At 38.7% G+C, this 13,811-nt stretch overlaps 1 protein-coding gene across 1 annotated transcript; it reads right to left on the minus strand.

Moving 5' to 3' along the window:
* Positions 1-636: 636 nt before the first annotated feature.
* LOC142875398 (olfactory receptor 6C74-like) lies at positions 637-1,599 on the minus strand. The gene has a single exon (XM_076009666.1). The coding sequence runs from the start codon at positions 1,597-1,599 to the stop codon at positions 637-639; it is 963 nt and encodes a 320-aa protein (XP_075865781.1).
* Positions 1,600-13,811: the final 12,212 nt, after the last annotated feature.

The following is a 13,811-nucleotide window of genomic DNA, read 5'->3' on the forward strand; positions in this document are numbered from 1 at the left end:
TGACACAACTAAACAAAGGCAATGTGAAAGTGCCCACGCTAACAACCTGGAGTTACACAGAGCTGTTTACACCTCTAACACCAAGAGATGCAAAGACAGAATGTCATAAGTCACTCATGATAGATTTACATAGAAAGAAATAATTAACAAAATACTATTAACATTTATAATGATATTATATGACGACTTCATGCAATTTTAAAATCTTGTCTTCAATAAATACAGTGCAAAAAAAGTAACTTTTATTTGTGCTGAAGTATCAGAACAATCAAGCAAAAGAGTATAACATGAACAGCAATTATGGAATATGATTCATAACTGTTGTATTCTTAGATTAAAAACTGTATTATTTGATTTATGTATATTAGGCTTAATACAAATGTTTGAATTGAATCAGCATAAGAAAAATGAGTAGAAATAAAGGAAGATAATTTTATCACAGTCTAGATAACTAATTTGAATTTTCAAATATACAAGGCAGTGAGTTGCAAGATAAAGCAGTATCCATCTAGGGAAATATAAGCATAAGCAAGATGATATTAGGTACAGAATATATGGGGAAGATTTCCACCATGGTGGAAAAATGAGCTAGATGACCAAGGAGCTCCATTTGCTCTGCAAAGACCTATGACCCTATTAGTGCAATTTCACCCTGAACAGAGCATCCCTCAGAGCCTGGTGAACCTGCTTGTTCCGCAGAGTGTAGATGACCGGGTTCAGCAGCGGGGTCACCACCGTGTTCACAAGAGCAGCCTCTCTGTTGGAGTCCAGCCTGTCCCTTTGGTTCGGTTTCACGTATATAAAGACACAGCTGCCATACATCAGAGAGAGGACAATGAGGTGGGAGGAGCAGGTGGAGAAAGCTTTCTGCCGCTCCTTGGCTGAGGGGAGATGCATGATTGTGACTACTATGTTGCCATACGCAATGATGGTTATCATGAGGGATGTAAATAGGATAAACGAAGTGAGGGCAAAAGCAAACATCTCAGTAGATCTGGTGTCAGAACAGGAGAGATGAATTAAGGAGCCAAGATCACAGAAGAAATGTGGGATGACATTGGGGCCACAGAAGGACAGCTGGGAAACCTTGACAAACAGACCAGCGAAGAGGATGAAGGACAAAACATAGCAGAAGAAAACCAGAAGGAAACAAACCCTGAGATTCATCATGGTTGGGTAGTGCAAAGGTTTGCAAATGGCCAGGTAGCGATCTAAGGACATGGCAGCCATAAGGAAGAAAATCGTTGCCCCAAGAAATAAAGTAAAAAAGCCCTGTGTGAGACAGTCAGTAAAAGGAATTGTTTGCTTACCTAACAGAAAGATGACCAGCAGTTTAGGAATAACTGTGGTTATAAAAACACACTCACAGAAGGAGAAACTGCTGAGCAAAATATACATTGGTGTCTGGAGGCGATGGTCAGCCCAGGTGATGGTGATTATGAGCATGTTTCCCATGACAGAGCCCAGGTACGCCAGCAGGTGCACCAGGAACAGCACGTTCCCCAGGTGCTGGACAGCAGGGAACCCCTCCAGGATGAACTCCTGGACCGTTGTCTCATTCCTCAGCTTTATGGTTATGTCCATTTCTCTGTCTGTCATCAACCCTCTGTGATCTGTTAGGCAGAAAGTGCTTTCATTGAAGAATAAAGAATATAATGGATGGCCACTATTTCAATAAAACACAACAACATTTCCTTGCATTTGCTATTCTAAAAATGCACCTGTAAATGCACCTGTAAATGAATCATTTTTTGCTTTCATATTTGATTAAAAATCACTTGAATATTTACCATTGCTAAACTGTAAACATTGAAGCTTTATGTCTTGGTTTGTTTTTGAGAGTAAGTTTCTTGGGCACCTTAACTTCTCTGGAAAATAATATCCACAAATAATACTCCATACAAGGTAAACAATGCAAAATGAAATCACTATCTGTTGCAGACAAAAATAATAAAACTAACAGATAACAATCAATGCTATCATCCCACAGAAAATATCCCTTCCTGAGTTCACAATGTAAGTTTCTGCACATTAAGTATGACATGCACTCTGTGTAGCAATCCTATGTACTGCCTTTAACCCTCTGAAAATAGAAACCATGCAAAAGTCATGTTCCTATTACCATGTGCCAACCAGTTTATTTTCCTGAAGTATATTTAGCCTGAATTCTTCACTCAAGACCCTAGCCTTAGCAGGAAAACTCACTCTCATAATACCCATAACTGCCCGGCCCATGAGTTTAAAAAAATCACGTCTAAATATGGGGGAAAAATAGTTACATGACTTCGTTATGCAGACTCAATGCATAAACACAATGGGTGAACAAATATCTCCCTCCTTTATCAACCCATCAAAATGGAAGTCTTTCCTTCTGCTATTAGTCATAAATCACCCTTACACATTCCCTTTTTTCTGGGAATATTGTTACATTGGAAGATTCTGGTGTGGTTGGAACCACACCTGGGTGCCCACTGCAGTCAATAGTGGAACAAGAATTGTTTAATAGGCTAGTACCCACCCGGAAACCAGATGAAGTGACACTGAATCTGTGGAAAAGCGGTCTGGGCTTCTTTTACATATTAGTGCTCCAGTGACTCAATCACTACAATTAAATTGTACTTCACTCAATTCTTTGATTTCTCCAGGACTTTTGCTTTAACTCTATGTGATCCACAATACTGGCTTACACATAACCAGCCTCTAGTTTAAATATTTGACCCATTAGATTGCAAATCATCCCCATCATTAAGTACTCACCAAGATGTAGCTCAGAGGAAACATCTTCTTTGATTATGTGCTTCTTTCTTCTTCCAACACACTAGGATTTTCTCCTGCACTAAGGGAAAGGAAAAAGAAACAAGAATGCTCTGACTTGAGATGTATTTATCTTTTACCTATAAAACCGTTAGTGGGTGGCTCATGTCTTCACTCAATAGGAAATTATTAAGACTAATCATTTTCACAAAACACAGAGATTTCCAAACCCTGCAGGACAAATAGTCAAAGCTTTCCCTCATGGTGATCTGGCTGATAAATTGTAGACCATTAAGGCAGTACAAAAGGACCCAAATCTGCACTAGCATTTGCTGGTGTGACTCTTTAGAGTTCCTGAGCATATTCATATTCATTCTATGGGACATGATGACACAGTCCATCATGAACATCACACCTGGTTTGTTGTGTGTTCATCCCAAATAGACTCAGAAATAAGAGAGAGCAAAGGTCAAATTGCCTTGCTCATGTCCCCTGGTACTCACTTTCCCATCCACTACTTGCTCTTCACCTTCCTGCGTAGATGGGTGTCATTGCAGTCAAGTGAAAACACATGTAAAAGCCCTCATGATACATGTACCACAGCATTATTTATTATCACTAATAAGGACACCAGGGCCCCAAAGAATAAATCTTTGGAACATTCGGACTTCATTAGAGGACTATGAAAAGAGAAAAGCAACTAAAAATCACAACAGATCCCAGGGGACATTTAATTGTTAATTGTCGACAGTAGAGAAATTCAGCAGAAATACCTTGTATATACCACTGAGTCTGGTAACATACTTCCATCGTTCGGGGTGGCCATTGAGGGGGTCCACAGCCCAGCGCCAGCAGGCAAGTCCCACTCCCCTCCCCAGCCTAGAGTCTCTCCTGGCAAATCCCACCCTTACACAATCTGCGATCGGCTCACCAGGCCTGGCTCCATCAACTAACTACTGAGAAGTCTAACAGCTGAGGGGAGTTACAGCCACTGGGGCACCAGGGTGCAGGGCAGACTGGGGAGATACTTCCTCCCCCTAGCCCACATCTCTCTTGCCAAAAGTGGTAGGCTCCACCCCTGGAGGCAAGGCCAGACAAGAAAACCCACTCTCCCCAAAACCTAGGGAGAACCTGCTGAAACTACCCCCATCAAGGGGACCTTCCAAGTGTAGTGAAGAGCTCCCCTGAGTGGTTGATAAAGAAACTACAAAAGAGTGGACACCTCAGCTCTAGCAATGGATCCAGATTGGAGGGCCCAGCACAATTCAAAAAATCAAACCCAAAATACTCCCCCTAGGAGATACACCAGCTTGCAAGAAACGGAGTATGAACAAACCCAAAACACTAAAATGACAGAAGAAGAATTCCAAAATTAGATTGTAAGAAAGCTCAATGATATGCAAGAAAAATAGGATAACCAACACAAAGAAACTACAAAGAAGATACAAGAATTAGAACAAAGATTCACTGAGGAGACAGAGACCTTGAAGAAGAATCAATCGGATATCCTAGAAATGAAGAATTTATTCAGGGAAATTCAAAACACAGTGGAAAGCCTCAAAAATAGGGTGGACCAAATAGAAGAAAGAATCTCAGAGGTTGAAGACAACTCATTCAAATCAAATAAGTTAATCACAGAGAGCAGAAAAATAACAGACATGAGCAAAGCTTACAAGAATTGTGGGGTTATACGAAGAAAAATAACCTCCGGGTCCACTGGATTCTGGAGAAGGAGGAAGAAAAAACCCAAGGGTTGGATAAGCTTTTTGAAGAAATAATTGAGGAAAACTTCCCAGGTCTAACCAGTAACCTAGAATTAGAAATACAAGAGGCCAAAAGGCATCCTGGGAGATACAATGCAAACAGGAAAACACCACGCCATGTAGTCATAAGACTGACCAAAATATCAACAAAAGAGACCCTCCTACAAGCTGTAAGGCGAAAGAAGCAAGTTACATACAAAGGAAAATCGATCCAAATAACTCTATATTTCTCAATTGAAACAACACAAGCAAGGAGAGACTGAATGCCCACTCTCACTCTTTTGAAACAAAAAAACGCCCAGCCAAGAATCTTGTACCCTGCAAAACTAAGATTTATATATGAAGGAGAATTTAATACATTCTCAGATAAGCAAAGTCTCAGAAAAGTCACCAATACAAGACCAGCCCTACAAGAAGTACTCAAAACAGTCTTACACATGGAACATCATAATAAAAATTCACGAATATAAAAACAACCAAACCCAAAGATTAAAGGCCAGATATTACAATGGCTCAAGAGAGAAATCAAACCAACAACATCCAACCCAGCAGAATGAACAGTACTCCAACTCACCTATCAATTATCTCAATACATGGGAATGGCTTAAATTCTCCACTCAAGAGACAAAGGCTGGCTGAATGGATAAGAAAATACAGGCCAAGTATATGCTGTCTTCAGAAACACATCGAACCTGCAAGGACACATATAGACTAAAAGTAAAGGGGTGGAGATGAGTGTTCCAAGCAAGTGGAAGCCAAAAGAAGGCTGGAGTGGAAGTTCTAATCTCGGATGATTTAGTTTTTAAAACAACAAAAGTAGTGAAAGACAAAGATGGTCATTACATAATGGTGAAGGGCACAGTTAAACAAGAAGAGATAACAATTTTAAATATATATGCACCCAAATTAGGTGCATCCAGATTCATAAAGCAAACCTTACTTGATCTAGGCAAATTGATTAATAGCAACTCCATAATCACTGGAGATTTCAACACCCCACTGACAGCACAGGACAGATCCTCCAAACAGAAAATTAATAAAGAAATAATGGACTTAAACAAAACTCTAAAACAATTGGTTCTGACTGATATTTAGAGGACATTCTACCCAAACCACTGAATATACGTTCTTTTCATCAGCTCACGGGACGTTCTCTAAGATTGACCATAATCTAGGACACAAAGTAAGCCTCAAAAAATTTAAAAAAATAGAAATCATACCATGTATCTTCTCAGATCACTGTGGAATAAAAGTAGAAATAAATCAACCCAAAAGAAATTCACATTTCCACACAAAAACGTGGAAATTAAACAACCTCCTACTAAATAACTACTTCATAAATGAAGAAATCAAGATGGAAATTTAAAAATTCTATGAAGAAAACGACAATGGAGACACAAGTTATCAAATCCTCTGGGACACAGCTAACGAAGTTCTGAGAGGAAAGTTTATCTCCATAAATGCCTATAACCAAAGTCAAAAAGATCACAAATAGACAATCTAATGAAACGACTCAAAGAGCTGGAAAAAGAAGGACACACCAACTCCAAAACCAGCAGAAGAAGTGAAATCAACAAGATCTAATCATAACTAAAAGAAATCAAACACAGGAAAGCTATTCAGGATATTAATAAAACAAAAAGTTGGATCTTTGAAAAAAATTACCAAAATTGGCTAAGCAAACGAGAAGCAGAAAAGGGAAATCTCTAATAAGCTCCATCACGAACAAAAAAGGAGATATCACAACTGATCGAAGGAGATACAAGATATAATTTACGAATACTACAAAAATCTTTATGAACACAAAGTGGAAAATGTGGAGGAAATGGACAAATTTCTAGAAACACACAGCCTCCCTAGGCTCAACCAAGAAGAAATAGAATTCCTGAACAAACCAATCTCAAGTCTGAAATAGAAACAGCAATTAAAAATCTCCCTAAAAAGAAAAGTCCTAGTCCAGATGGTTTCACACCTGAATTTTACCACACTTACAAAAAAGAACTCATGCCTCTCTTGCAGAAATTATTCCACAACATCGAGAAGAACGGAAACCTCCCCGACACCTTTTATGAAGTGAATATTAATCTGATAATAAAACCAGAAAAGGATGCAACAAAAAAAGAAAACTATAGACCAATATCCCTAACGAATATAGATACAAAAATTTTCAACAAGATCCTAGCTAACCGAATCCAGACGCTTATCAAAAAAATAATCCATCACGACCAAGTGGGCATCATCCCAGCGATGCAGGGATGGTTCAACATATGTAAATCTATAAATACAATTCACCACATAAACAGAAGCAAAAACAAAGACCACATGATTCTTTCAATAGATGCAGAAAAGGCTTTTGACAAAATTCAACACCCTTTCATGATACAAACACTTAAGAAAATAGGCATAGAAGGGACATACCTAAAAATGATACAAGCCATATATGACAGACCCATAGTCAACATCATACTGAATGGGGAAAAAATGAAAGCATTCCCACTTAGAACTGGAACCAGACAAGGCTGCCCACTATCTCCACTTTTATTCAACATAGTGCTGTAAGTCCTGGCTATAGCAATCAGACAGGAAAGTGGAATTAAAGGAAACCAAATAGGTACAGAAGAGAACAAACTTTCATTGTTTGCTGAAGCTTTGTTATTATATTTAGAAAACCCCAAATTCAAACAAGAAACTCCTGGAACTGATAAATGAATTTAGTAAAGTCTCAGGATACAAAATCAATACACAGAAATCAGAGGCATTCATATATGCCAAAAACAATCTAATTGAGAACCAAATCAAAGACTCAATTCCCTTCACAATAGCAACAAAGAAATTAAAGTACCTAGGAATATACTTGACCAAGGAGGTAAAAGACCTCTACAGGGAGAACTATGAAACACTGAGGAAGGAAATAGCAAAGGATGGAAACAGATGAAAATCCATACCATGCTCGTGGGGCGGCAGACTCAATATCATTAAAATGTCTATACTACCCAAACTGATCTACAGATTCAATGCAATACCTATTAAAATTCCACAAGCATTCTCCACAGATACAGAAAAAATAATTTTACGCTTCGTATGGAACCAAAGAAGACCCCACATATCAAACACAATTCTAGGCAATAAAAACAAGATGGGTGGTATTAATATGCCAGATATAAAACCATACTACAAAGCTGTAGTAATTAAATAAATCTGGTATTGGCACAAAAATAGGAATATTGACCAGAGGAACAGAATTCTGATATAAAACCATCCTCATATAGCCATATAATCTTTGACAAAGCAGACAAAAACATACGCTGGGGAAAAGAATCCCTTGTCAATGAATGGTGCTGGGAAAACTGGATAGCCACTTGTAGAAGGCTAAAGCAGGACCCACACCTTTCACCTCTCACAAAAATCAACTCACACTGAATAACAGACTTAAACCTAAGGTATGAAACTATTAGAATTCTAGAGGAAAGTCTTGGAAACACTCTCCTAGACATCAGCCTAGGCAAAGAGTTTATGAAGAAGTCCCCAAAGGCAATCAAAGCAGCAACAAAAATAAATAAATGGGACATGATCAAACTACAAAGCTTCTGCACAGCCAAAGAAATAGTCATGAAAGTAAACACACAACCCACAGAATGGGAGAAAATTTTTGCATCCTATTCATCTGATAAGGGGCTGATAGCTAGACTATACTTAGAACTCATGAAAATCAGTAAGAAAAAATCAAATAACCCTATCAAATAGTGGGCAAAGGACTTGAACAGAAACTGTTCTAAAGAAGACAGCAGAATGGCCAATAAACATATAAAAAAATGCTCAACATCTCTAATCATCAGGGAAATGCAAATCAAAACCACAATGAGATATCACTTATCTTCAGTGAGAATGGCCTTTATCAAAAAATCTCCAAACAATAAATGCTGGCGTGCATGCGGAGAGAGAGGAACACTCCTACACTGCTGGTGGGACTGCAAACTAGTTCAACCTCTGTGGAAAGCAATATGGAGATACCTTAAAGCGATACAAGTGAATCTATTTGATTTGAACCATTTGATCCAGCAATCCCATTGCTGGGCATCTACCCAAAAGATCCAATGACACTCTACAAAAAAGACACCTGCACTTATAGCAGCACAATTCATAATCGCAAGGCTGTGGAAACAGCCCAAGTGCCCATCAATACAAGAATGGATTAATAAAATGTTGTATATGCATACCATGGAGTACTATTCAGCTCTAAGAAACAATGGTGATATAGCACATCTTATATTTTCCTGGTTAGAGCTGGAATCCATACTACTAAGTGAAGTTTCCCAAGAATGGAAAAACAAGCACCACATATACTCACCAGCAAACTGATATTAACTTAGCAGCACCTAATTGGACACATAAGAACTATTGGCCGGGCGCAGTGGCTCACACCTGTAATCCTAGCTCTCTGGGAGGCCGAGGCGGGCGGATTGCTCGAGGTCATGAGTTTGAAACTAGCCTGAGCAAGAGCGAGACCCCGTCTCTACTATAAATAGAAAGAAATTAATTGGCCAACTAGTATATAAAAAAATCAGCCGGGCATGGTGGTGAATGCCTGTAGTCCCAACTACTTGGGAGGCTGAGGCAGGAGGATTGCTTGAGCCAGGAGTTTGAGGTTGCTGTGAGCTAGGCTGACGCCACGGCACTCACTCTAGCCTGGGCAACAAAGCGAGACTCTGTCTCAAAAAAAAAAAAAAAAGAACTATAGTAATAGGGTATTGGGTAGGTGGGAGACGGGAGGCGGCGGGTGTATACATACATAATGAGTGAGATGTGCACCATCTGGGGGATGGTCACGCTGGAAACTCAGACTTGTGGGGGGAGGAGGGGAAAGGGCATTTTTTGAAACCTTAAAATTTGTACCACCATAATATGCCACAATAAAAAAAAATGTATATCCTTTCTATAAATGTAGGCAATGAAGATTATATGTAGATTGGTACTGTGATTTTATCTATGCTTTTTCCCCTTCAGTTGGGGTAGATGACCCTGAAATTAACTGGAGGTTTACCTGACTTCATCATTTCCTGATGCCCTCAAATATAATTTTGTTATTTTGGCCAATTATTTTGACCCACTTGGCTCCATTACTCTGATACTTCTACTACCTTATAACATTAAATATCAAATTTTAGTGTATTTATTTTTATTTTATTGGCATAGATATGTATATTTAATCATGCTGTATTCTGAAATGGGTTTCCAAGATATTTGAGGGAAATTGAACAACTCCTGATCTGGGACTGGCTTCTTTATTTTCTATATTACTGGAGTAATTTTATGTAATAAATAAATGTGGTTATTTGGGGGAAAATAGAAAAGAAAATCAGCAAGAAATAATCAAACAACCCTGTCAAAAAGTAGACTAGGGACAGGAACAGAAACTGTTCAAAAGAGGACAGAATAATGGCCAACAAACATATGAAAAGACACTCAACATCTCTAATTATTAGGGAAATGCAAATCAAAACCACAATGAGATATCACTTATCTCCAGTGAGAATGGCCTTTATCAAAAAGTCCCCAAACAATAAATGTTGGTGTGAATGCAGAGAGATAGGAACACTCCTACACTGCTGGTGGGACTGCAAACTAGTTCAACCTCTGTGGAAAGCAATATGGAGATACTTTAAAGTGATACAAGTAGATCTACCATTTAATCCAGCAATCCCATTACTGGGCATCTACCCAAAAGAACAAAAGACATTCTTTAAAAAAGACGTCTGCACTCAAATGTTTATAGCAGCACAATTCACAATTGGGAAGTTGTGGAAACAACCCAAGTGCCCATCAATACATAAGTGGATTAATAAAATGTGGTATATGTATACCATGGAGTACTATAAAGCTATAAGAAACAACAGTGATATAGCACCTCTTGTATTTTCCTGGATAGAGCTGGAACCCATTCTACTAAGTGAAGTATCCCAAGAATGGAAAAATAAGCACCACATGTACTCACAAGCCAATTGATTTCACTGATCAATACCTAAGTGCGCATATAGAATTAACATTTATCTGGTGTCAGGCAGATGGAAGGGGAGAAAGGGATGGGTGTATACATACATCAGGAGTGCGATGCACACCATCTGAGGGATGGGCACGCTTGAATCTCTGAGTTGGAGGGGTAGGGTAATATACGTAACCTTAACATTTGTACCCCCATAATATGCTGAAATAAAAAATCTAAAAAAAACTTTTTCTTTGTAAAATTTCCTTTTTAAAAAGCCAACCTCAAAAGGTACGATTCCTTTTGCATTAGAGCTTGTATGATTCCAGTTGCATTACAGCTTAAAAATTAGAACATTCTAAAAGTGGTATGCCCTTCCCCTCTGAAGTGCTCACCACATCCCTAAGATTGGGCCCCCCCACAGCCCCTGGTGAGCATTGCCACCATTTGAAAACCATAGTTTTAATCAGTCAGGAGAGCCAAAGATATACAATGTAACAAAAATGTCAAGAAAAAACTTTTTATCTGGTGGTGGGCAGGCGGGAGGGGGGAGGAGGAAAGGGGTGTATGCTTTCATAACGCATGTGCACACTACCGGGGGATTGGACACATTGGGGGGAGGGAGGGGGCAGAGACAATATTTGTAACCCCAACAATATTTGTACCTCCATAATATGATGAAATAAAATGAAAAAAAAAGAACATTCTAAAAGTAGAGGACCAAAGAGTATCAATAATTTCCATGGGTTTGGTGAGTTTTAGGAGGTGCAGGGGAATAGCACTGAAAAGGACATGGGAGGGATCTTGGCATTGTTAGGGCCGTGCTGTGCCTTGAATGTGGTGGTGGTACCTGAACCTAAAAGTGTCAAAACATTTTAACCGAGTACAGACACTCACACAAGCCGCCCCTCCCCAACACAATGCACATGTCAATAAAAGTAAAGCTGGGAAAATATGCAAAGAGACGAGTATATTGTGTTAATCTCTATATCTTGATTATGAGAGTACACTTTTTCAAAATATTACCATTGGTGAAAAACGGGCAAAGTGCCGAGAGATCCCTATTTCTTACAACTACATGTCTATCTACAATCATTGTAGTAAATATTTCAGTTAAAGAAAATAGATAGTTTAGAAGGCTTAACTGATAATACTTCTTATAAAGTGTTGCATTGCTTAATAAAGAGTGGATGTTTACGCAGGAAACTGCGTCAAGAGGATATGAGTTATCATGGTATTGTTCTTAAAAACTGCATGTGATTCTACCATTATCCCAAAATAAGTTATTTAATTTTTTGAAAACAGAATTTATCTTTTTTCCCTGAGCATATTAAACAACGGCCACTCTAGGGAGCTTCGCTTTGTTCACTGGGTATTGGATGAAGATTAGGCTCAGAATCCCACCTTGCTAGAAGCACTCATTCATCCCCTATGGACTTTTAGGGTCAGTTCTTCCAGCTGGATTGTGGGTTTATTAGCATGCAGTCCAGAGTTCTGACATCTAAGATAAAGGCAGATGTTGTCCACACTCCCAGGAGCTCCCTGTACTTAGACTAAGTTTAGAAATTGCCTGTCTTGCTTCATTTGTGGAGACAGGAGAGACACAGACACAGCTGTCCTTGGCAAACCATAACCCCCAGAACAGCTCTTAGTCCAGCTACTCCCAACAATATAAATTCAATCACCCAACACTTTTGGAAAGTCTAAGATCGTTTCTGATCAGACTATGCCTTAAATAAAACTATTCTCAAGCATGAAAGGAAAATATGGACTTAAATCAAATCACTTTTATTTTTTTTTATTTCAGCATATTATGGGGGTACAAATTTTAAGGTTTGGAATAATGCCCTTGCCCCTCCCCTGCCCCCCACAAGTCTGAGCTTCAAGTGTGACCATCCCCAAAACGGTGCACCACTTTCAAATCACTTTCTTTTCAAATCTATTATCCTACAGAACTGTAGCGCACTCTACTAAATGTAGTATCACAAGAATGGAAAATCAAGCACCACATGTACTCACCATCAAATTGGTATCCAGTGATCTACACTAAAGTGCACATATAGTAATAACATTCACTGTGTCTTGGGCAGACGGGAGGGGGGAGGAAGGGATGGGTATGTACACGCCTAATGGTTGTGGTGCCCATTGTCTAGGGGGTGGACACGCTTGAAGCTCTGACTCAGGGTGGGGGGGTAACCAAGACAGTATCAGTAACCTAAACATTTGTACCCCAGTAATATGCTGAAATTAAAAAATTGTAAAACATCAAATCATACCATGTAGATGGGGACTCAGTGGTGACAGGCACACACATCCCTCTACTACAATTGCCTTTGGCTAGGAGGAACTTCTCCAATGAAGTTGTAAACACAGTAACTGGCTCGATTTAATAATTTTTGTCATTAACGTACTCATTATCATTTTAAACATTTCTAATTATCAGTTATTTTATTTTGGCTGCGTACAATGTCAACTAGAATTTACCTTAACCCAGAAGACACACCAGAACTACACATAATGTCATATTAGGGAAGACATCTCTTGCACAGGAGGAAAGAATTTGATACTGGGACCACCTCCCTACTGCAACCTATTGGCTCTAGGGCTGCAACCTATTGGCTCTAGGGCTTGGCAACATCAGTTACAGAGGAAACATGCACACATTTAAGTGTTTTTCATTTTGTTTATGGATAAAGGAAGGATTAAAGACACTTTTCACAATAATATTTGACACAACTAAAAGATGATACAGTGAAAGTGCCCATGTTAACACCTGGAGTTAGACTAAGCTGTTTACACCTCTAACACCAATAATCCAAAGACATGACTTAGTGAGTTCCTGCTGATTCATTCACATTGACTTCATACAATTTTCAAATCCTGCCTTCAATAAATACAGTGATAAAAAATGGGTCTCTATCTATTTGTTCTTAGGTAACAGAATGTTGAATCATAAGAGTATACCATGAACAGCAATTATGGAATATGATTCATAACTATTGTATTCTTAAAGACTTTGTAGTATTTGATTGATGTATATTAGGCTTCATATAAATGTTGTTTGAATTGAATTCACATAAGAACAATGAGCAGAAATAAAGGAAGATAATTTTATCACAGTCTAGATAACTAATTTGAATTTTCAAATATACAAGGCAGTGAATTGCAAGATAAAGCAGTATCCGTGTAGGCAAATACTACCATAAGCGAGAAGACATTAGGTACAGAATATATGGAGAAGATTTCCACCATGGTGGGAAAATGAGCTAGATGACCACGGAGCTCTATTTGCTGTTCAAAGACCTATGACCCTA

This window comes from Microcebus murinus, chromosome 14 (genome assembly GCF_040939455.1).
Source record: "Microcebus murinus isolate Inina chromosome 14, M.murinus_Inina_mat1.0, whole genome shotgun sequence".
In the NCBI taxonomy this organism is placed as follows: Eukaryota; Metazoa; Chordata; class Mammalia; order Primates; family Cheirogaleidae; genus Microcebus; species Microcebus murinus.